The sequence below is a fragment of the Pinus tabuliformis genome, chromosome 7 (assembly GCF_031772625.1).
Source record: "Pinus tabuliformis cultivar Carrire ecotype Pingquan chromosome 7, CPIR1, whole genome shotgun sequence".
In the NCBI taxonomy this organism is placed as follows: domain Eukaryota; kingdom Viridiplantae; phylum Streptophyta; class Pinopsida; order Pinales; family Pinaceae; genus Pinus; species Pinus tabuliformis.
Window position 1 is genome coordinate 1,102,337,615 of NC_142293.1, and position 21,096 is coordinate 1,102,358,710.

Below are 21,096 nucleotides of genomic sequence, written 5' to 3' on the forward strand. Positions count from 1 at the left end.
AGGGATGGGAAGTGGTTGTAGCAGTCCTGCGGGGTGGATCAGTGCCCCCTTGTTCCTTTGGCAGGCCTCACACTCCCGTATGTGCTGCAGCACGTCCCCCTTGAGGCGCTTCCATGTGAATCTCTCCCTGACTGCCATGTAAGTTTTCCAGAACCCTTGGTTTCGGATAATGGTGAATCATGTGCTCCCTGGAGCACTCTCTCCCTCAACTACAAGCTGGGACTAAGAAAATGCGCCCCTTGTAATAGATGACCTCATCCATCACTCGGTTTTGCTCATTTGCATGGGTATCCTCCAATACCTCACATGCCCTCCTGTCCTTGGAGTACTCCACCAACAACTGAGCCTTCCAATCATGGCAGATGCTCATGAGGGATAACCCCACTGGTCTCCGAGATAGAGCATCGACCACCACATTGTGCTTTACCTGCACATACTCTATGTCGAAGTCATAGGCCTGCACCTTGCTGACCCATCTCTACTGCTTGTCATTGAGGCCCTGCTGCTCCATGAAGTGCCGAAGACTATTGTGATCAGTCTTCACTCAAAACCTGTTGCCAACATCTCTTTTTCATATATGGAATATGACAACTCATGTGGTAGGAGCTTTTGACTCTCGAAAGCAATGGGATGCCCCTCCTATAATAATACTGCTCCAACTCCTTGCCCGGATGCATCACACTCCACAGCAAATGGCTGGTAAAAATCAGGAAGTGCGAAGACCGAGCAACTGCTCATCACCTCCTTGAGGCGGTCGAAGGCAACTTGTGCCCCATTGGTTCATGTGAAAGTCCCTCTTGGTCAAGTCGGTCAAGGGTGCTGCCAACTATGAGAACCCCTTAACAAACTTCCTGTAATAGGTGCAAATGCCCAAGAAACCCCTCAATGCAGTCACATCTTGAGGTACTAGCCAATCTTGAATGGCCTGAATCTTCTCCTCATGGACCTTTACCCCATCATCACCAATGATATTCCCTAGGTGGAGCATCTTTGTCAACCCAAACTCGCACTTGGAGAGCTTGGCATAAAACTACTACTCTTCTAGAATGCGTAGTATCTCCTCCAAGTGTTGGAGGTGCTCCTCCCATGTCTGACTGTAAATCAGAATGTCATCGAAGAAAACTAGCACAAACCTCCTCAACTGTCCCCAGAAGACATGGTTCATGCATGATTGGAAGGTGGCCGAAGCATTGGTCAGCCCAAATGGCATGACCAAGAACTCGAAGTGCCCATAGTGGCACCGAAAAGCTGTCTTAGGGATATCCTGATCCCTCACCCTGATCTGGTGGTACCCTGAATGCAGATCAATCTTAGAGAAGTACTTGGCTCCTCTAAGCTCATCCATCAACTCATCTATGTAGGGAATGGGGTACTGGTTCTTCAGTGTCTTCCGGTTGAGGGCCCAGTAGTCAATGCACAACCAAAGGGTTCCATCCTTCTTCACCAGCACCATTGAAGAAGCGAAAGGACTGGAACTTGGCCTGATGTGGCCCAATGCTAGCAACTCCTGGATGGCCTTTTCTATCTCATCCTTACAGGCCTTGGGATGCCTATAAGGGGTAGTGATCACTGCCTACACACTCTGCTCCAACTCTATAGTGTGCTCAAATCCCCTGTCTGGTGGTTGCCCTGGTGGTCTATTAGTGGTGGTTGTGCATGTCCCCGAGCCTCTGAGATCCTCAACTCAACTGACCATGCAATGTCCCCACGTCACAGGTTTGCCTCCATCCTGTGGGTCGAAACTATTTGAGGTGGATAAGGTTGCATGCCTCTCAAAACTACCAGTTTGCCATTAGGCCCAGTGAACTCCATCTCTAGTTTCCTTCAATATGTCGTGACTTGCCCAAGGGAATACAACCACTGGACACCCATCACCACTTTGGTGTCCGTCATCGAGTAGTTCCCCATAACTACTGTCAGGGAACGCACATATCTAGTGCACTGAATGGTACAGTCACCGGGTACTAGGACTGAAAATCCCTCGAACTCAGCCATGGTGAGACCCCTCCTCTGAACCAATTGGGCATCTATGAAATTGTGGGTAGCCCCACTGTCAACTAGAACTGACGCTCTCTACCCCTGTACAGTGCCTCTGATCTTCAGTGTCAAAATTTTGGGAATCCTGCATAAAGAAGCAAGGACTGCCCTGGCTGGGGCAAGGGATGCCCCTCCCTGTGGAAGTGGTGGTGGTGGACCTTTATTAGCCATACACTCTTCCTCTGCCACACCACAATCCTGCTCCTCCTCGTCCTCCTGGTCACTGTCAGAAAAAACCTCAATATAGTGTGCTCTCCTGGCATTGCACCGATGGCCTGGTGCCCAAGGCTCCCTGCATATGAAGCACAACTTCCTCCTCTTGAGGTCCTTCCATGTCTCGTGATCTAATTGCCCCCTCCCCTTTGTGGTCCTTTGAGGTGGAGGTCTAGTCTCATGCTCCTTTTGTGGAAGGGGGTCTGTGCAGGAAAAGGTGCTCTAGTCTTGGGGATGGCCCCCTGTAGATCTTTGGTGCACAAAACTACTTCCTATAGCGTGGAGGGTCTACGTGACTTCACTAGTCCATGCAAGGGCTCAAGCAAGCCCTCAATGAAGGTGTACACCTTGCTAGCCTTTGACAAATTCGGGACCATCATTGATACAAGAAGAAACTTAGAGATGTACTGCTACGAGTTACCTGTTTGGCGCAGTTGGTTCAACTCTCTGAAATGGGCCTCTGGATCTCTCTGGTCAAAACGCTCTACCACCCTCTTGGTGAAGCCCTCATAAGAAGCCACATGGGCATGCCCTAGGGTGGTCAAGCATGAAACCACCAATCATGGGCTTCCCCCTCCATGTGCAGCGTGGCCATCTTGATGGCTTCCTGCTCTATCATCCAGTTGAGTTGGAAGTAGGTGTCCATCTTCTCTACCAAAGCCCTGGATGTGCACTTCGCTGTGCCATCGAAAGTAGGAAAATACATCCTCCCTATGGTTCTTTGTAGCTCGTAGTTTTGGGTCCCCTGTCCTCCATGACCCTTGTTCTTCTCACTCTACTTGGGCTTGCAGTAATCTCTAAAGGATAGGGCTTCCTTAACGTCTTCATCCATAGACTTCCACTCTCTGAAATAGTCTCCCATCTGAGTGGGATCTTCCCCTCTTGTAGGTTTGATTTGTGCCACTGGCACAAAAGAAGGGAGTGTAGCATGAGTTGGCACACTGGCTGATGGGTGTTGCGTTGCTGGTGATGGATGATCGAATGGTTGAGAGGCCCCAGAAGTTTCCCCAAACTGAAACCCTTTAGGAGTGTTCTTCCCTCTGTTCTGTGATTTGATCTCTTCCAATATGTCTTTCTGGCCCTTGGCTAAGTCAATCAGGGCCCTCAGGAGGGTATTGAAAGCCATCTCTTCCCTGCTCTTGGGTTCCACCATGTTCTCCTCCTCTACCATTGCTTTCCCTCTATGCTCCGTGTCTGGACTCTAGAGTAATCTTCAACTCTCTTTCTCTACTCCGGTGCCTCTGCCTTCGGTAGGTGATGTTCTGCTAGTCCGCTTCTCTCACAGGAGACAACCCCCACAGCTCTGCGAAGAACTAGGCTCTCATACAACTGTAATGATCCTAAATAGGAATACAAGTAATATAAAGCAAATAAACTGTGCAACAAATCATAAAAACGAAATACACATTAAACACTCATAGAAAAGCTGCAAATATGGAACTGCTAAGCCATTTTATTAACTTTCAGAAGGCCAAATACAATAGATGATGAGATGGTGCGCTTGGGCTTGTCTGAATGGAGAAGCTTGACTAAACCCAAGTGAAGAAATGGTTGAACTGAAGGCTGTTCAATTGCTGCAGCACTCTGCACTGCGCTGCCCTAGCAAACTACGTTTCTGCTGAAGTTCGAATGGCTGGAAAGTGTACTTTTACTACCCAGAAGATTGTGTGCTTTTAACTGTGGACTCCTTAGCCTAAACCCAGAAAAACCCGCAAAGAATTTTGTATGGTTTAGACTTCTGAAATTTGACCCCCTTGGAGCCCAACTTCAACTACAACTACAAAACTCGGCCTACTGGAAACTGTTTGCAAATCCTCCCAGAAATGACCCCAAAGTGCTGGGATGACCCCTACTATCCAATCCCTGACTTTCCAGATGGGCTCTTGGCCTAAGGCAACTGCTCCCAAGCTCCACAAAAACTGTTGTAATGGCCTTTTTGCTGTCCCCTAGCCCAGAAATTCGAACTGTTGGAATGCTAGCTCTGTTGGCTATAAAACTCAGCAAGAATGATGACCTCTTGTTGCTACCTCATCTCTCTAACTCTCCCTGCAACACCTGAATCTCTGATGGCCCCTTGCTCCCTCTGCATGTTCTCTGGTTGCCTAGAAATACGCACTTCCTGCTTAGCGCTGGATGATGTTGTTGTGTCACTGCCGGGAACTCTTGAAATCCTTGTGGAACTGCCTCCCTAGGGTGGGCACGGATGGTCCCCGAAGTAGAGGTTGAATATCCCGCTTGAAAGATTCGTTGCTAGATAGTCGGTTGGCTTAGCTAGACAGCAGAGTGAATAGTCAATTGATTTTTGTTTGCAAGATGTAAGAATGAATCCAAATAAGAGCTGCTCTCTCCTTATAACTCCTTGGGCCTCCATTGCCTCATGTGGGCCCCGCCATCCACCCATTCGACTTTCTCTCCAAGCTATTCGAATGGGCCAATTCGAACTCCCATGTGGGTGGCCCCCGCATTCCACTAGCCATCAAATTAAGTCGAATTGCCTCCTAAGTCCCAAAGTCGAAATTGGTGAGTCCTCATCCTTAGCCAAAATTGTCCAAAACTGTATAGCAGCACCCTGCTACAAATGTGTTTGAGAAAGGACATGACAACTGTTCATTAACCATGAGAAATTAGATTTGACACTGTAGCAAATAAACAATCTTGAAGATCTTTATAAAATTCCTTTTCTACTTGAACATAACAAGATATCTGAATTTCTTGAACAAGGGGGAAATCATATAGTAATGGTTAAAAAACTAGATAAAATTTTTATTAATGAAAACTCGAGCTCTTTAAGTATTTATACAACTTTTTCCTTTAAGCATCCCAAGAGTTTAGAATCTTCTCTAATTTTTTATTGGCAATGATATATTTATAATCACTGATGGGCCTTGGCTCTTATGAGTTAAAGACAGGTTATTTCTTTTTGCACAGTTTGTTTGGTAGTTTTAATCTTTTAACTCTGCCATTATTTATCTCCTTCTTAGATACCAATCTACTTTTGATCAGATCTGGTGCAAGTCCATTCATTATGTTGACTGACATTTGTAATACTACCTGCAATGGAGCTAGTGTTGTCTTCTTTGAGATAGTACAACCAGAATTCATTCATAATATTGAGATGGATCATACAACTAGATAATGAAAGAAAAAAAGATTAGTATATATTGGAAGAGTAAAATAGTTCATATTGGGAAGTCATTGTCTTTCCACAATCATATACATATTTATAGCTTCTTGAGGATAGTTGTAATGGTTAGAACAATTATTGAAAGAGTTGAAGTATTTACATTTGGAAGCCTCCTCTACCCACAATCATAACAGATAGCAATGACATAACCTCCTTCCACATAATCAACTTGATCTGCCGATAGATTCAACTGTCAATGGACCAATGTTGACTGTGTTAGGATCCTATATTATAGGAATCTCAGTCATTTCTGTCTTACTATTCATTTGAGGTCATTTTTGTAAATATCAGTCTTGGTTTCATGAGTGATATGGTCTAGAGGGGTCTATTTGTCATAATTCAAAGTGTAATGTCATGAAGGATCATCATTAAAAGGGTAATCATAAGGGGTCAAGTTAAATAGGTATAGTGGTCAAGTTGCATCAAGGTAATCATGAGAAAGATTGTGCTGCCATGGTGTCTTGAGTCAGTTTATGTGTCAAATCATGATTGGTCATGACATCAGCAAGGGTACAATGGTCAGGAGTACAAGTGTTGCGCTTTTGCCAAAGTGCTGTGCTTTTGTTTTCCAAATTCAAAATCGTGATTATCACCATCAACTCTGCTCTTGATCATCGTGGGAGGTTATTTGCATGGTTACCTTCATCCAAGATCTCCCATCTCTCCATTTCTTCCAGCAGAAGCTCGGTCTGTGGTCATTCTTCTTTGCTTCTTCCAGCAGAACCTCGGTCTGTGGTCATTGTTGTTTGCTGTGCAAAGGAGGCAGGGGAGGCGCTGCGCTTTTGCTGTCAGGAATAATTTTGAATAATGAAGGACTGTGGCTGGACTCCTGGAGTAGAAGTTTTCTGATAGGTTTACAATGTTGTGCAAGTCATTTTCTACCTTCCCAGTGCTTTTAAAAGTTCAGAGCATGACTGGAAAGCATAGGAATCTTGGGGTGCTGCACTTTTACCAAGGCAACTCATTTTGATGAAGAAATCATGGTTTTTGGCATTTGGTCCTTGAATGAAGACATGTAGGAGGTTTTTTGTGAACATTTGAATCCTCTCCAAGTCATTTTGCTCAGTCAGAAGATCAGTGTTGGGTTATGTCATGTGGATGGAGATGCGCTGCGTTTCTCCTGCAAGAAGAAGGTTTGGGGTTTGAAGGTTTGCATTTGGCCTAGGAGCATTCTCACAGGTTTAAAACATTGAATGGGTCATTCCATGCCATCCCAGTACCCTCAGCATGTCAGATGATGGCCAGAGATAGTATAAACTTGGAGCGTTGCGCTTCTGTGCTGTGCTTTCACATAGTCATCGTATTTTCGCCATATCTCGTAAACCTTGTATTTGTTTGCCATGAAATTTTTACAAGAAATGTATGGAGTTAAGATGAATAAATCCACTTAATTTCAGGTCAAAACACTTCACAGTTTCCAAAAAATGGGCCACCGTCATCTACAGCCATTTTCATATTTTCTCAAAATCTGTGAGTCGTATTTGGCTCAAATTTTTTGTGGAGAAGGGTTATGATGATATTAACTTGCTGTCAAAAAATCAGCTCAATCCAGCTTACTGTTTAGGAGATATTAAAAAAATATCAGTCATTGTCCTTCTCTGCTGTGTTTTTGGGTGTGGAGATGAATGTTTGGTATTTTTTATGAAGAAAGGCTTGAAGGAGGTATGTGATATGATCATTGCAGTGTCAGCATCATCATCCAAGTGTGCAGCTTGTCTACAAACATCCTTGACCACTTAAACTATAAAAAGAAGATGGTGTTGTGCTTTTGAGACAGGCGCTACGTTTTTGGCTACATGAGGATTTGTCGGAGTTTGAGGTTTTGTATGGTAAAGGAAAGATTCTAAAGGGGAAGGTGTCCATATGCAGGTTTATTTGCAGGTGTTGGAGCTATCAATCAACTCAGTTACCGACCGGAAACATCTCGACCATCAAGCGCTGCGTTTTTGCAGTTCTGGAAGTTTAGGAGTTTGCCGCAGCGTTTCCAGATAGATTTACTTTTGAGCGACTTATCTTAGTCTAAACATGATGTAATTTTTTTTTTAGGTGTTAGTAATTGTAATAAAACATTTGCACACTCACAAGCTCGATTTGGGGCTGAGGAATTAATGTAAAGTGCTTAGAAAAGATTTAGTTATGCAGTCCCTAGTTTTAGGCAGTTAGTTCTATTTTCCTTGCAGAAGTTAGAAACAACAATCCAAATGAGGAATTCGACCCCTAGAGGTCAGAACTGACTCATTTTTGTCTATTTATGATGTGAATGTAATTGAGCAAAAGGTTGGTCAGATTGGAGAGAAAGAGACTTGTGTATGTGATATATTTTCTGAAATTTTTGCCAGTGAATGAAAGACAAAAGGTGATTTGCAGGGATTCCTGTGTCAGATCTTGATGGTGTTGTGCTTCTTTACATCTCTTGAATGTATGTCTTCATGCTTGGAAGAACCAGATGTTTAGCTCAGAATTCATCTAAAAGGTGCTCTGACTTAGTTTTACCAAGTGATCTATGTTTTCTTCTTAAAACAACATTCAAAATTTATCTGCAGTTTGATACTCTTTGTGTTGTTTCCATTTTTTCTCACACTCACCCTCCTACAATGAATTAATTCCATCATCAAGACTGCCTACCTTGCCTCTGTAGAAGACTCCTCTTTTTTCATCTTATCACTGGAAAAATAATAAATTTGACATGACTCCATGCCCAATGGATCTGTCTCCTTTCTTACCAGCAAACCTTTGAAAATCATACCCTATTGAGCACTATACCTAGCCTAACATCAGAGTAGCTGAACATCTTGACAAAGAGAGCCCTCTCTAAAGCTAGAAGGGCTAGGTTCTAGCTTACAAGTGGTTTTGTGGTTACCTCTGGAATTTCTCTGCTCAGCCTAGGGAAATTTACAGAGTGCTAACAGACTGATTTAGTTAACTGCATTTAGCAGTTATTTGATTCCAGCGATGTTTATAGCTGAAACAAAATTACATACAGGTTACCAGTTGACCCACTAACAAGATTCCTGTAGGGTCATCTATTGCAGCTAAATAATTTTTTGTTGAAAGGCAGTGATTATGAAGTTGACAGCTGGGCAGAAAGCTATAGTATTGTCATTCAGAGGTTTTAATTCCTCTTTGCTGAAAATGGAACTTGTATCAACTTTATGTATGGCTCATAGTATACTGAAAAGAAAAAAGAGTTGATGTTAATGTTAGCATGGTATAATGTAAATGAATATGGCTGAGATAAATGTTTAAGTGGGCAGAAGCAGCATCAAGACATAGTAATCTAGTATAGAAGGTTGTTGCACGATCTTCACTATGTAGCTCTTCTTTAAAGGAAATCTAGAATACGGTAATATAATTGAGTCCAGTTCTTATTTAGCACAAAATTTTCTTATTCAAAATTTATGGACTAATTTGATAGGAGTCATGTTTGGAAACTACCATGTATGCAGGTTGGAAAGAGATGCCTTGCCACTTTTTCGGATGTTGCAACAAAACTATAAGTCAAGCATTGAACGTGATCCCTCCTTTACTGAGGTAATCGATCTATATTTTAATTTTGTTATTTAAAGCTGAATTTTAAATAATCCTTAATAGCTGTGTAGCCTCGTGATAGGATCCCTGTTCTTGTGCTGTCACTGTGTAAAGGAATACATGGATATACTATTATTATTATTTTGTAACAAGGTTGAGATTCTCAAGGTACAATTTCATTTTATAGACTTGTGGTTATAATTTTGTTTCAACAAATAGATACACTGTACAAGGTTTTGGAATCATTAATACCAGATAAACTAGTTACTTTTAGTTTATTTCATTTGTTTTAATAGTTGCTAGATGAGATAGCTGAAAGGTTCTATGGAGTGCGTCGCAGAAGTGGTCTACATTCTATCCTGGGAGGCATGTTTAAGGTGAGTTTTTTTGTTTCTAATGCTAAGTTCTCTTTCCTTTGTCTTGACCTGCTGTCAAGTGAGTAAGATAACGGCAGACATGCACTTTATAGTAGTTGTAATGGATATATTATTAAGGAAACTAATCATGTTACTTTATGATCGAGCATTCTCTGCCCTGGTAAATCACCCTTGCAGTTATGACCTTGAAAATTGGAATATAGAAATGTTCGATTCAGTTTTTAACAATTGTGGAAACTGGGACCATAACGATTTATTTATTTTTAAATCTGATTCTATGCAGATGATGGAGAGTGGTGGTGCAACTTAAAAGCCCTCATTATTAACTGTAAGAAAAAAAATTCTTTCTTCTTCTCGAAGATTGCCATTGCTGCCAGAATGCTAATAAATTCATTGCATTCTGAAATTTATACATGAGCTGGACCCATTCTGAGAAAGATTCTTTTGTTCTACTGCATTTCTTATTAGACATTGATCCGTATAACTCAGCAAGGCAAGTTGATTTTAATTTACATCGAATTTTTTGTTTCTCCCCACGCTGGCTTTCCAGCTTGTTACAGCCTCAAATCATCTGTGGCACTGTGGAAATTATCTTGTCTTTGATGTAGTATGTATCCAAATTGTTCCATGGATGGTAAAAATATCCCTTCAATTAAGATTGTGTCTTTGTTTAATACTTCAACCACTTTGTACATGCTCGCTAACTAAAATTAAAAGGTAAGACAACATTTTTACCTTGGATTTTTGCTCCAATAGTTACTGAGGATACTGACATATTGTAACTGTAGTGGATAAAAGTGGAAGAAGTTATGTCTAACAATAACTAGCTAAATGATTAGAGACATGTATATTGAATCCTAATGCATCCTTGCCCACTAAATCTTGGTCAAATGGTAGTCTGTTTGCAATTACATCTGGTGAATACTATTCAAGTGCCAAAGAATAGTTGATTTCGTTCTTGGCCATAGAATACAACCAAAGGTGAGTTAAGCTGTGGTATCTCACTATGTTCTGATTACAAAATAAACCCAACAGTCCATTTATAAAATAACAGATCCAATGATGGGGACTATAAAATCTCAGTTTTGAAACTACCAAATATTTAAGACAACCATCACAGTGAAGGTGACTTTAAAATCTCAGTATTGAGCGACGTTTCTGCCCGTCAATGTCTGTAAATTTGTATATCATATAATGCCTACAAGATAGATAGAGAATGCAAGAAGAGAAGGAGAGGAAGAAGAAGAACCACTTATGCAGAAATAGAGATGCTCCAGGCAGATATTCAGTTATTGATGGCCTCTTTCCTCTATTTTGTGCCCCTTCCTGCTGATTTGAACCTTTGTTCCTTGAAATAAGAAAAATATATTTTCTTACAGACTCTTGGTAGGGAAAAATGAGCCCAAAATTAGGTTAGAAAGGGTATCTCTTGGTAACCAATGGGAGCCCTCTAGTCCCTCTTACATCAAAATCTTGCACTTCTAGAGGTGAAGTCAAAAAGCTGTAGTGTGAGACCCACGGCACCATAGAGGGGGGGCCACTATCACCTCATTAACCTTCTTCATGCTTTTGGCCAACTCTCCTCTGACTCAAGGGGGGTTCTCCCTGTAAATCATAGAGATCTAATGGTCTGGTCACACCAAGTGAAAAGCTCTCCAAAGCTTCTACTTCAAACTCCACCAATCAAATGATCTGATCAATTATGGTTTAGGTGGAAGATGGGATTACTAGGTTTTCTAGAGTAATTACGGTTAGAGTTCTCAAAGGGAATGTCCCCAAACATCATAATTAAGAGATTCCTCATGAAAGTGGAACATAGAAAAACGATTTTTGTGATTTACAAGAAGGTGTCAAGTGATGGAGAATGAAGGATTGGTGCCTTGGCTTATCAATGAATTTCTGGGCATATGAAGTCAGACAAGGAGGAAGTTTATGGTTGAGGACTTGATTGGAGTGAGTTAAGAGAGAAAATTGAAATTCCTCCATCAAAACTCTTGGGATTTTCAATCAACAGGAGATTTAAGGTCAAAGAATACTATATTAAGTTTCTTTGATGGATACTTGGTGAAATTGTACAAAAGGAGATGATAGAGCCACAAAATATTCATTACATTAAGATGAAAATTTTAGTGAAACCCGGATTCTGCAACAATTGCAAAATGGAAGAAGGTTACTCACAATAAAGTTGCACAAATTGCCATAGAGTCAATTCATCAATCCAAGAGAAAAACCCTCCAAGCACAATATTCTCCCCAAGACAATTTACTCAACTTAAAATATTCTTAGCCAAAATTTCAAGAGAAAATCACAGAAAATTTCATATTTGCTATGGGATTTCTCCCGCAAAACTCCATGAGAAAATGAGGTGAGAGCTCTTTCTATTTATAGGAGAAAACCTCAACTCATTATTATAATAAAATAATATTTTCTAAGATAAAATTGCCGCAATTAGCCTAATGAGGAGCAAAAAGCCCTCTCAACAAATTACAATCTAAATTAATATTAAATGGCTATTTTGATGCCACATATACAAAAAATAAGGGATGGAGTCCTCAAAAGATGACCCTTCTCCATAAATGAAGGGAAATAAAGGGGTGCCAGTGCAGGATCCGACCTTCAAACGCCCTTAAACCGCATAGAAGTCTTCAAACTTCCAAAGTGGGCACACAATACAAAATTCTCTGCCAATATTGGCATACGGGCTCTAAGTAATCAAAGGCTCAACCTTTAAACCCTCCATAAAATATATAAGCAAGATCAAAGCCTTACTTGTGGGAACATGGACCTCAAAGAGGGCTTATTCATAAGTCGGATAAGTTGGCTTCATTTACCATGTTAAATTTATATTGTAATTTATCCTTTAAAGAAGTCGCCTTTGCTTGAATATATACATGTCATCAGGTCGCCTCTAATCATGAATTCCTGAGTGTATATGTGTGTGTGTGTGTGTGTGTCCACCATCATATTACAAAGCAGTGTTGAAAATATCGGTATTGGCAAAATATCGGCGAGGGTCCAGAAAATATCTTATCGGCAATATTGGCGAAAATATCGGCAAATATCGGCAAGCATAAAAAATAATTTTTTCAAATTTTTAAATATAGCCGATATTTTGCCGATATTTTCAAAATATCGCGATATTTTGCCGATATTTTCCGATATTTTCCGATATTTGCCGATATTTTCTCGGTGATATATCATTTTGCCGAAAATATCGCGATATTTTCGAATATCGCCGATATTATCAACAGTGGTGTGAGTATTGCCACAACTTATCATAATACAAAGTATTATGATCAGCCCTCCACAAGTGAGCGCTGTTTGAGGCCACAACTTGAACTGCTGGTTAAACTTCTTGTTCATAATCCAGATACCTTTACAAAACTGGCTGGTAAAAAGGCCAAGCCTCAGAATAAATAGATTGCGTAGACTTAGCGCTAACTACAGCCAAGTATGTGAGGATCCTTCACTCATTCTATATTCCTGGTGTAGTGGGCAACATTTATTTAAGTTCAGCTAGCTAAGGCTGGCCCAGGTAATATCCTTAACCTGTGGCTGAACTACTTTATCATTACATTCCATCTTTCAAGTGATGCCAATGCCCTCCTGTACTGAAGGAAAACTCCGAAAGTCTGTTACTCCAAGGTTAGTGATGTAGAAAATTTTAGGTTGCTGTAGCCCAACCCAGTTTCAGTTTGCTTTGCACATCATTGTTTAATGCCCAACCCTATGGTTAAATGCTGACATAAACATGAATATAAAATTTGAACTGAAACACTAAAGAGCTACCCCTACTTCACGTACACTTTTCAACTGATAAGGAAATTTAGACAAGCGCACATAAAATATGAGACACTTATTTTTGGTCAAACACAGACCCTAGAAAAACCTGCAAGGGGAAAAACTGTCTGAAGAAGATTTCATTTGCTTAACTCAGAGAAATTTTATACAGCAATAAATACACTTCAAGTACTTATCTCTCCCTTTAAGTTTGTGCATAGTCCTCCTAGAAACTCTTGCCACAGTTCTGGAAATTTGTGATCTGTTCAGCAATCTCTGCCCTCAATTTCTGTGCCACTGTCAGACAGCTCCAGCTCTAGAAATTTGAGCCACAGTCAGCCCTTTCAGCTCCTCAAACTGTGATCCACAGGACTGACAAATTTCCTTGAAAAACTCACTGTAGTAGAACTGCAATAGATGCTGTCTGCCTCTAAATTTATACCTTCAGTCAGCTCTTTAACTCCTTAAAATGCGTGCCTCAGACCCATGAAACGTGGGCCTGAACTTCCCTTGATTTTTGCACTGAAAATACACTTCAGCCCTTTCATTTTCGGGCCTGTCTGTCTGCCTTCACTGCCTGGAAACTTGCACTGGAACTCAGCCTTTATCTTGGGCTGCATGCTTCTCTCCAAGCCTTGAAACCCAGCCCTCTCCTTGCTGATTGATATCTCTCCTTAAGCAATCTATCTCAGCCTCCTTGTTCTCTTCCTCCTCTCTTCACTTCTCCAACAAATGCACATTAAGAATGAGTTCACTTTTTTCCTTTTCTCATCCTTTTTAGTCTCATAATGATGAGAAAACCCTATCCCTAGCATTAAGGGTTGAGATTAGATCTCAGCTCAATTTGATCAAGGGTGGAGATCTAATCTCCCATTGACCCCCTTTTTATGTCTTCCCCTTCAATAATGAGCTTCTTTGTTCCCTTTTCCACATAAACTCACTTTAATAACATAAAGTAACTTTGATAATATAAAATACTATGTAATTTTTTTACATTAAAAGTGAGTAAAAGTCACATGGCTCTAATAACTCATATTCATAAAGTCGCACATTAAAAAGGTGTCTCATGTGTTTTCGTAGGGCAAAGGAAAAAATCACTAGGAAACACCTCCTTGGTACCCTTTTTCTCAACACTCCCTCTTACCGAGAAAGGTGTTTCTCACCACTCCCATCTTGTCCCTGAAATAGACATGCTTGCCCCTTGGCAAGTACTTAGTGAGAATGTCTACAACCTGCTCCTCAATGGATATGTACTCAAGCTTCATTGCCCCTCTCTGAACACAATCCGTTATGAAGTGGTACTTGATCTCTATATGCTTTGACCGGTCATGAAATATTGAATTTTTCATGAGTTTAATACAACTCTAATTATCACAATATATCGTAGTTGGTCTCACCCTTTGACCAAATAAGCCACGCATCATCTTGCGAAGCCCAATAGTCTCACAACTGGCCTGACAAGATGCAATGTACTACTACTCAACCTCCGCGGAACTCAATGCTATTAATATCTACTTCTTGTTGAACCATGACATGACTACCGAACCTATTACCGCTCAAAATAGCAGGGGGTCCTAGAGGGACACTTGCTAGGTCAAGAGCAGCAATGAAGCTAAAGCCCACTGTAAACAGAACTAAATATTCCTACTCTTTACGGACTTTAACCAATAGGAGGAGACCCGATATGTAGAGAATCACTTATAAAGGATAGACCAACTAAGATGGGTGTAAAGTGATCTCAAGGACCCTTTCCTAGAGGGGCTCAAAAATGGGACCTGCTTGCTTCTTAAGCAAGGTACAAAGCTTTCTAGGAGAAGGAGATGAGGATTTAAGGTCTAGGTTTGAGGAGTGTCAATTGTAAAGGAGCTTCCAAAACCCTAAAATCCTTGTTGAACTTGGTTTCCCAAATGGTTATTGAAGAACTGACTTTTCAAAGGTATGGGATCACACGGGAGCAAGTGGACCCAGGTTAGGTCAAGAGAAGGAGTTTAGCAACCAATGATAGACTTGGCCTAAACAAGGAGGAGAAGGGGACCAAACAATTGATTTTCAATTGGAGGTGCAAATTGATCCCTATGAGAAACTAACCTGGGGAAACTTAGGGCAAAAACCAATCTTGAGGCTAGGGCTTGGGATATCTCACAACCCCACTGTCAGAATTTCCACAAATTTGGAGGAGGCCTAAGAGACACACCAGCGTAGGAGGGGCCAAGAGATTGAATTTTTCTTATGGGTGGTTTGTCGGGAAAATGATGCCCTAGGAGCCCTAATGTGGCTAGACCTAGAATAAAGAGGAGAAGGTGAAGAAAAATGTTTCTTTGAGTGAGCACCTTATGGTAGACCAGTGCGTAATCCTTTGGGGAGACTGGAGTCAAGAAGAATATGAAGATAAATTTCGTTTCTGGGTCAAGGAGGCCTTAAGATCAATTTCGCTTGTCACTAGAGCAAAAGAGAGTGACCTTACAAGATTTTATACTTCGTTTTGCAAGGTGAAGTGGGTTATCAAGATAACTTCAACCATAGAATTACCCCTAGGAGAATTCATTCAACATACATGGCCCATACATAGAGATATGCTATATAGAAACATAATTCCACAATTTCGTAGCAAATGCATGCAACAGCTAGCCCTAGTATAGCGAAAATCTCATTATCAATGCATGTGACAAAGTAAGAGGATAATAGCATTAAATTTGCACTTACATGTAAGAGAATATATCCAACCACCAATAGACTTGCCAATCATAAAGCTCTAAGATAAAAAAAACAATCCAGATTCCATACATTAGAATTCATCCATGCTCCAAAATTTCATCCACCAAGAAGGAATAGCGAAAATCTCAAGAGAGATACAAGTCCAAACCAAGTGACGATGAGAAATGAACTCTCATCATTTGTATTTATACTCTCCTAGTGAGTTTGATTTACCTATTTGAGCCTACATTAGCCCCTTAAAATAAAAATAATGTGCAAATAACTAACTTTTGGTGACAAGCCCACCAAACTAGCTCATAAACGAAATAACAAGCCTCTCAAGAGGTCGAATGATCAATAATACTTGTTGTTGGGCTCTCTAAGAAGCTTGATGAAGTCCATAAGTGCCAAAATGATGAATTGGACTTCCAAAAGTAATGGACAAGGGGTTGGCCCCTTGTTCTTGTGAAAATTCCTAATCCTCAAGGAATCCCTACTGCAACAAATTTGAATCTACTTCACCTACTTGATTTTAATATACATTCATCAAATTATTCTCTGAATACCGAAGAAAATTACTTCTGCAGCCTACACTACTTTAAATTTGATTACACAAAATAGAAAATTGAGCAAAGAACAAGATACATAGGATACAATTATTTTTGGATAAAATAGTCCCCGAAAAAACCCAATGCGGGAAAATCAGTGCAACAACTCTTGAGGGTTTATTATTATGTAGGAGAAAATTTTCAGTACAAATCTAAGATGCTCAACTAGCAATCCTTTACAGAGAAAATATTGGACAAATGATTGGTGAAATGATCTCACCCTGTCACTAGAGAATCAATGACTAATCCTTCATCTCTGGAGGCCTTGTCTCACCCTCTGCGTGGTCTTCGCGCCGAACTGTGTCACCCTGGGCAGCTTCTGTGTCATCCCTCCTGGGTATTACATTGCCTCTCTGCTCTAGATCCTCTGCTGGCTAAGAAATCGACTTTGTTGCCTCCCAGACTCACACCCTAGCTTCCGACAACTGAACTTCGAATTCGCTCAGCAAAAACTCGACTTCTCCTCACTGACTGCGTTGTCTCTGCCTCAACACTGCATAGGCCAACGTCAGTCTTCCTCTGGATGTCTTCTGTCCTCTCTCTACCTTGTACTCTCCGAAAATTCCTTCTCCCGAATTCTCACTGCCCCTCCACTGCAAGATCTCCCCAATCGATTTTCCTCCTAAGAACTTCTCACCTCAGAAAATCGATTTCCTCAATCTCTCTGTGTGTCTCTAAATGAACCCCAAGCCTCCTTATACTTTTCTCGTTGAGACTTCAACGACTGAGATTAAGTCTCTAATCAACGGCTAAGATTAAAACATGACTTGATATGCCTTCTAGATCATTCTCACCCACTTAATACCCTTTAATATTTTAATTTTCCTAAGTTTAGACTTAGGAACCCCATTAAAAATATTAATTATTTTAATAAAGTACAACCCGGGTAGAATTTCACCAAACAGTTTCTGGGTTCTTTAGAACTCATATGCCTTAGCCTTTCCAACAATTTTCAAGGCTAGAGCATAGTCGATGCTACCAAAAACTAACAGTCCCTCTTAGCAAGGAATGTGCTCTAGCAACAGTGACCAACTGCATGTTGCTTTGTCTCTGAAGCATCCCCTTTCCGCCCGGTTGCTGACACCAACACTTTGTTGCTGTTGTAACTGTACTGCTACCCATGACACTGCCACTGCCACTGCTGCATCTGTACTACAACTCCATCTCAAATTGTTGCATCTACTATTCTGTTAGCACTACCACTCCTAACATTGCATTCATACTGCAACTCAGTTGCTGAGAGAAGCAACTAAAAAACATCCAAAACAGAACTTAACTGTGTTCAGCATAATACCATGAATGTTGGAATCTGACTGCTCTAGTCTCTGACCCTTCAAATCTTCTACGTTGCTGCTAACTCTTGCACTGTGCCATTTGCACTACTACCAACCTTGCTCTACGCTGATCAGCTCCTAGTCTCAGGCTACTGCATCTATCTCTCCAAACAATCCACTGCATCGTCTGACACTAAGTCCATCTCACTACTGCTGAATCTCGGGCTCCCGTAGCAAGGAATTGATCCAAGAGGTCGACTCCTCAAGGATCTTGCCCACATGTAGTCCTCCTGACTACAGCTCAATATCGCCCCATTTCCCTCCTAGAGATGCCTGGGCACTCATGGAAAACTCATCTTCGTCAATTTTTGTTGGAGGAGCCTTAGGATCATGTTTCTCATCCTTATCCTTTTGCTTCAAAGGACATTGGGATGCAGAGTGGCCCATTTCGCCACATCTGAAACATTTCACCTTCGAAATGTCCTTCTTCCGAATCTGCTTCTGCTGCCCCTTTGATGTTAGAGATGCATTCTCCTCCTCTGTCTTCGTGCCACTCCCATTGTTGCCATTGAGGTTGACCTTTACCAGGTCCCTCCTTATTCCTCCTATTGAAGGGCTGCCTACATCTCCTCCCATGAAGGTAGTTTTTCCCTGCCCAATATGCTTTAGACGAAGACTTGCAATTCATCCAAGACTCCATTCAGGGTCGTCCTTACCATCGAGGTAAACTAAGGAGTGGATCCCACTGCAAGAAGCTGGTCTCTGGTGTCCTGAAGACGTTGGAGATAGTAGTTGACTCCTCCCGTCTGCATCAATGTCCGTTGCAACTTCTGTTCTAGGTACATCTTCTGTTGTTCGGAAGAGCCTTCATAGAATGAAGACAAAGCTTCCCACATCTCTCGCGCTGTATCCTTGCCCTGTAAGTGTGAGACCACATGATCTCGAACTCCATCGAACACGAAACTCTTCACCTTCCCCTGCTTGGACTTGTACTTCTTCTTTTGATCATTGTCAGGAGGAACATCCACAACTCTTGACGTAGGCTTCGAGATCGTACTCCTCCAGAACAGCTAAGATTCTGGTCTTCCATATGACATAGTTGGAAGCTCCTTCCAACCTGTCCTGATCTCTGAGCCCATGCGATGTCATCTCACCCAACTATTGAACTAACTCCTCTAGTCACTGCTTAACACTACTGCTCGACAAGTGAGAAATTCGAACTTTTTGGCAAAAAATTCTCTGAGGAGAAAATTCCCCTTTTGTGTGTCTTCGCTCTTTTTCGACGGATTTTTGCCTCGACAGAAACTGCGTCCTTCAAGCACTGCGCTGAGGCTCTGCATCACTCCCTTTGCCTCTGCAAACTCGCAAACCAGAAATTGTACCTCTATCGACTCTCTAAGAGAGAGATTTCCTCGAAATCTCTGCTTCCCTGCAAGGACTGTGCAATCCCTTCAAGGGGATTCAAATTGCTGCCAAATGCAACTATTGGCTTCTCTACTCAGCGTTGGATTTTCTCTTCCTATGTCAAAATCAATGCTCTAATACCAAGTGAAAATTCCTAATCCTCAAGGAACCCCTACTCCAGCAAATCTGAATCCACTTCACCTATGTGATTTTAATATACATTCATCAAGTTATTCTCTGAATACTAAAGGAAATTATTTCTGCAGCCTATACTACTTTAAATTTGATTACATGAAACAAAAATTTGAGCAAAGAACAAGATACATAACATAGTTATTTTTGGAAAAAATAGTCCCCGGAAAAACCCAATGTGGGAAAACTGGTGCAGCAACTCTTGAGGCTTTATTATTATGCAGGAGAAAATTCTGAGTACAAAATCTAGGATGCTCAAATAACAATCCTTTACAGAGAAAATACTGGACAAAAGACTAGTGAAATGATCTCACCCTGTCACTAGAGAATCAGTGACTGATCCTTCAGCTCTGGAGTCTCTGCGTCACCCTCTGTGTGGCCTAGCGCAGAACTGTGTCACGCCCTCCTGGGTATTACGCTTCCTCTCTACTCTGGATCCTCTGCTGGATGAGAAATCAACTTCCCTGCCTCCCAGACTCACACCTTGGCTTATGGCAACTGAACTTCGAGTTCCCTCAGTAGAAACTCGACTTCCACTCACTGACTACGTTGCCTCTGTGTCAGCACTGCGTAGGCCATCATTAATCTTCCTCTGGATGTCTTTTGTCCTCTCTCTGCCTTGTACTCTTCGGAAATTCCTTCTCCCGGATTCTCAGTGCCCCTCCACTGCAAGATCTCCCCAATTGATTTTCCTCCCGAGAACTTCTCACCTCAAAAAATTGATTTCGTCAATCTCTCTGTGTGTCTCTAAATGAACCCCAAGCCTCCGTATAATTTTCTCATTGAGACTTCAACGGTTGAGATTAAATCTCTAATCAATGGCTAAGATTAAATCATGACTTGATCCGCCTTCTAAATCATTCTCACCCATATTTCGATTAACACCCATTAATATTTTAATTTTCCTAAGTTTAGACTTAAGAACCCCATAAAAATATTAATTATGTTAATAAAATACAATCTGGGTGGAATTTCACGAAACGGTTTCTAGGTTCGTTAGAACTCATGTGCTTTAGCCTCTCCACCAATTTTCAAGGCTAGAGCACATTTGATGCTACCAAAAACTCACAGTTCTCCACATATTAAACCTTTGGTGCTCCCAATGGCTATGAGGGCACCAAGTGACCTCATGGGTCTCCAAGTAAGTCGAAGATACCTATAGACCATTTGTAAGGGCTCAGATGATGGTGTAAGCGATGCCACATGAGCATACAAGTCTTGGGTCATCCGCTAAGTGCATGGTACAATTGTGGGCTTGGCTAGGCAAAGGTGAACCAAGTGCATCTTCCTCATCCAATAGGTGAATCTCGAGCAATCTCTGAACATCTCTGGGGATGCATGGAGTGTTGTCTACTGTTGTGGAGGCCCACGACTCTCAACACACACCCTACATGTGCCAATGTAGCCCTTTGGAAGGTCAGGACCCGGTATAAGGAAACCAAACCCAAGATGGAGACCACTTGCTGCCCTGCATAAGATCCAATGCGTACCCTAACTTCCAGTACAACAATTCATCAAGGAAATCGAGTAAAAGAGTTTACAAACAATGGACAATAGGTGGGGACTTCATAATGGCTTGCCCCTCTATAATGGGCTTTGGCATGTGCTAATGTCTCCAAGCTCCAAATGGGGTTAACCAAGTATCCCATTAAGTGGTTTCTAATTCTAAAGGAGATAATATTTCCGAGGTACATCCTTTAAAAGGTGGTGGCATGTGATAAAGAGATGAATGGAATAGGGAATGAAAAGGGGCAGCCCTGGGCCACATGCTAGGGTACAACGGTAGATAGTAAAAGGGAAGCCCA

General features: G+C 41.5%; 1 protein-coding gene across 1 annotated transcript in view; it reads left to right on the forward strand.

The window, feature by feature from the left end:
* Positions 1-9,995, forward strand: part of LOC149251400 (golgi-to-ER traffic-like protein) — a 400,402-nt gene extending 390,407 nt beyond the window's left edge. The window contains exons 10-12 of the mRNA XM_089459410.1: positions 8,881-8,965; positions 9,259-9,339; positions 9,623-9,995. Coding sequence (XP_089315536.1) covers positions 8,881-8,965; positions 9,259-9,339; positions 9,623-9,649 — 193 coding nt within the window. The 3' untranslated portion in view covers positions 9,650-9,995. The remainder of the gene's footprint in view (positions 1-8,880; positions 8,966-9,258; positions 9,340-9,622) is intronic.
* Positions 9,996-21,096: the final 11,101 nt, after the last annotated feature.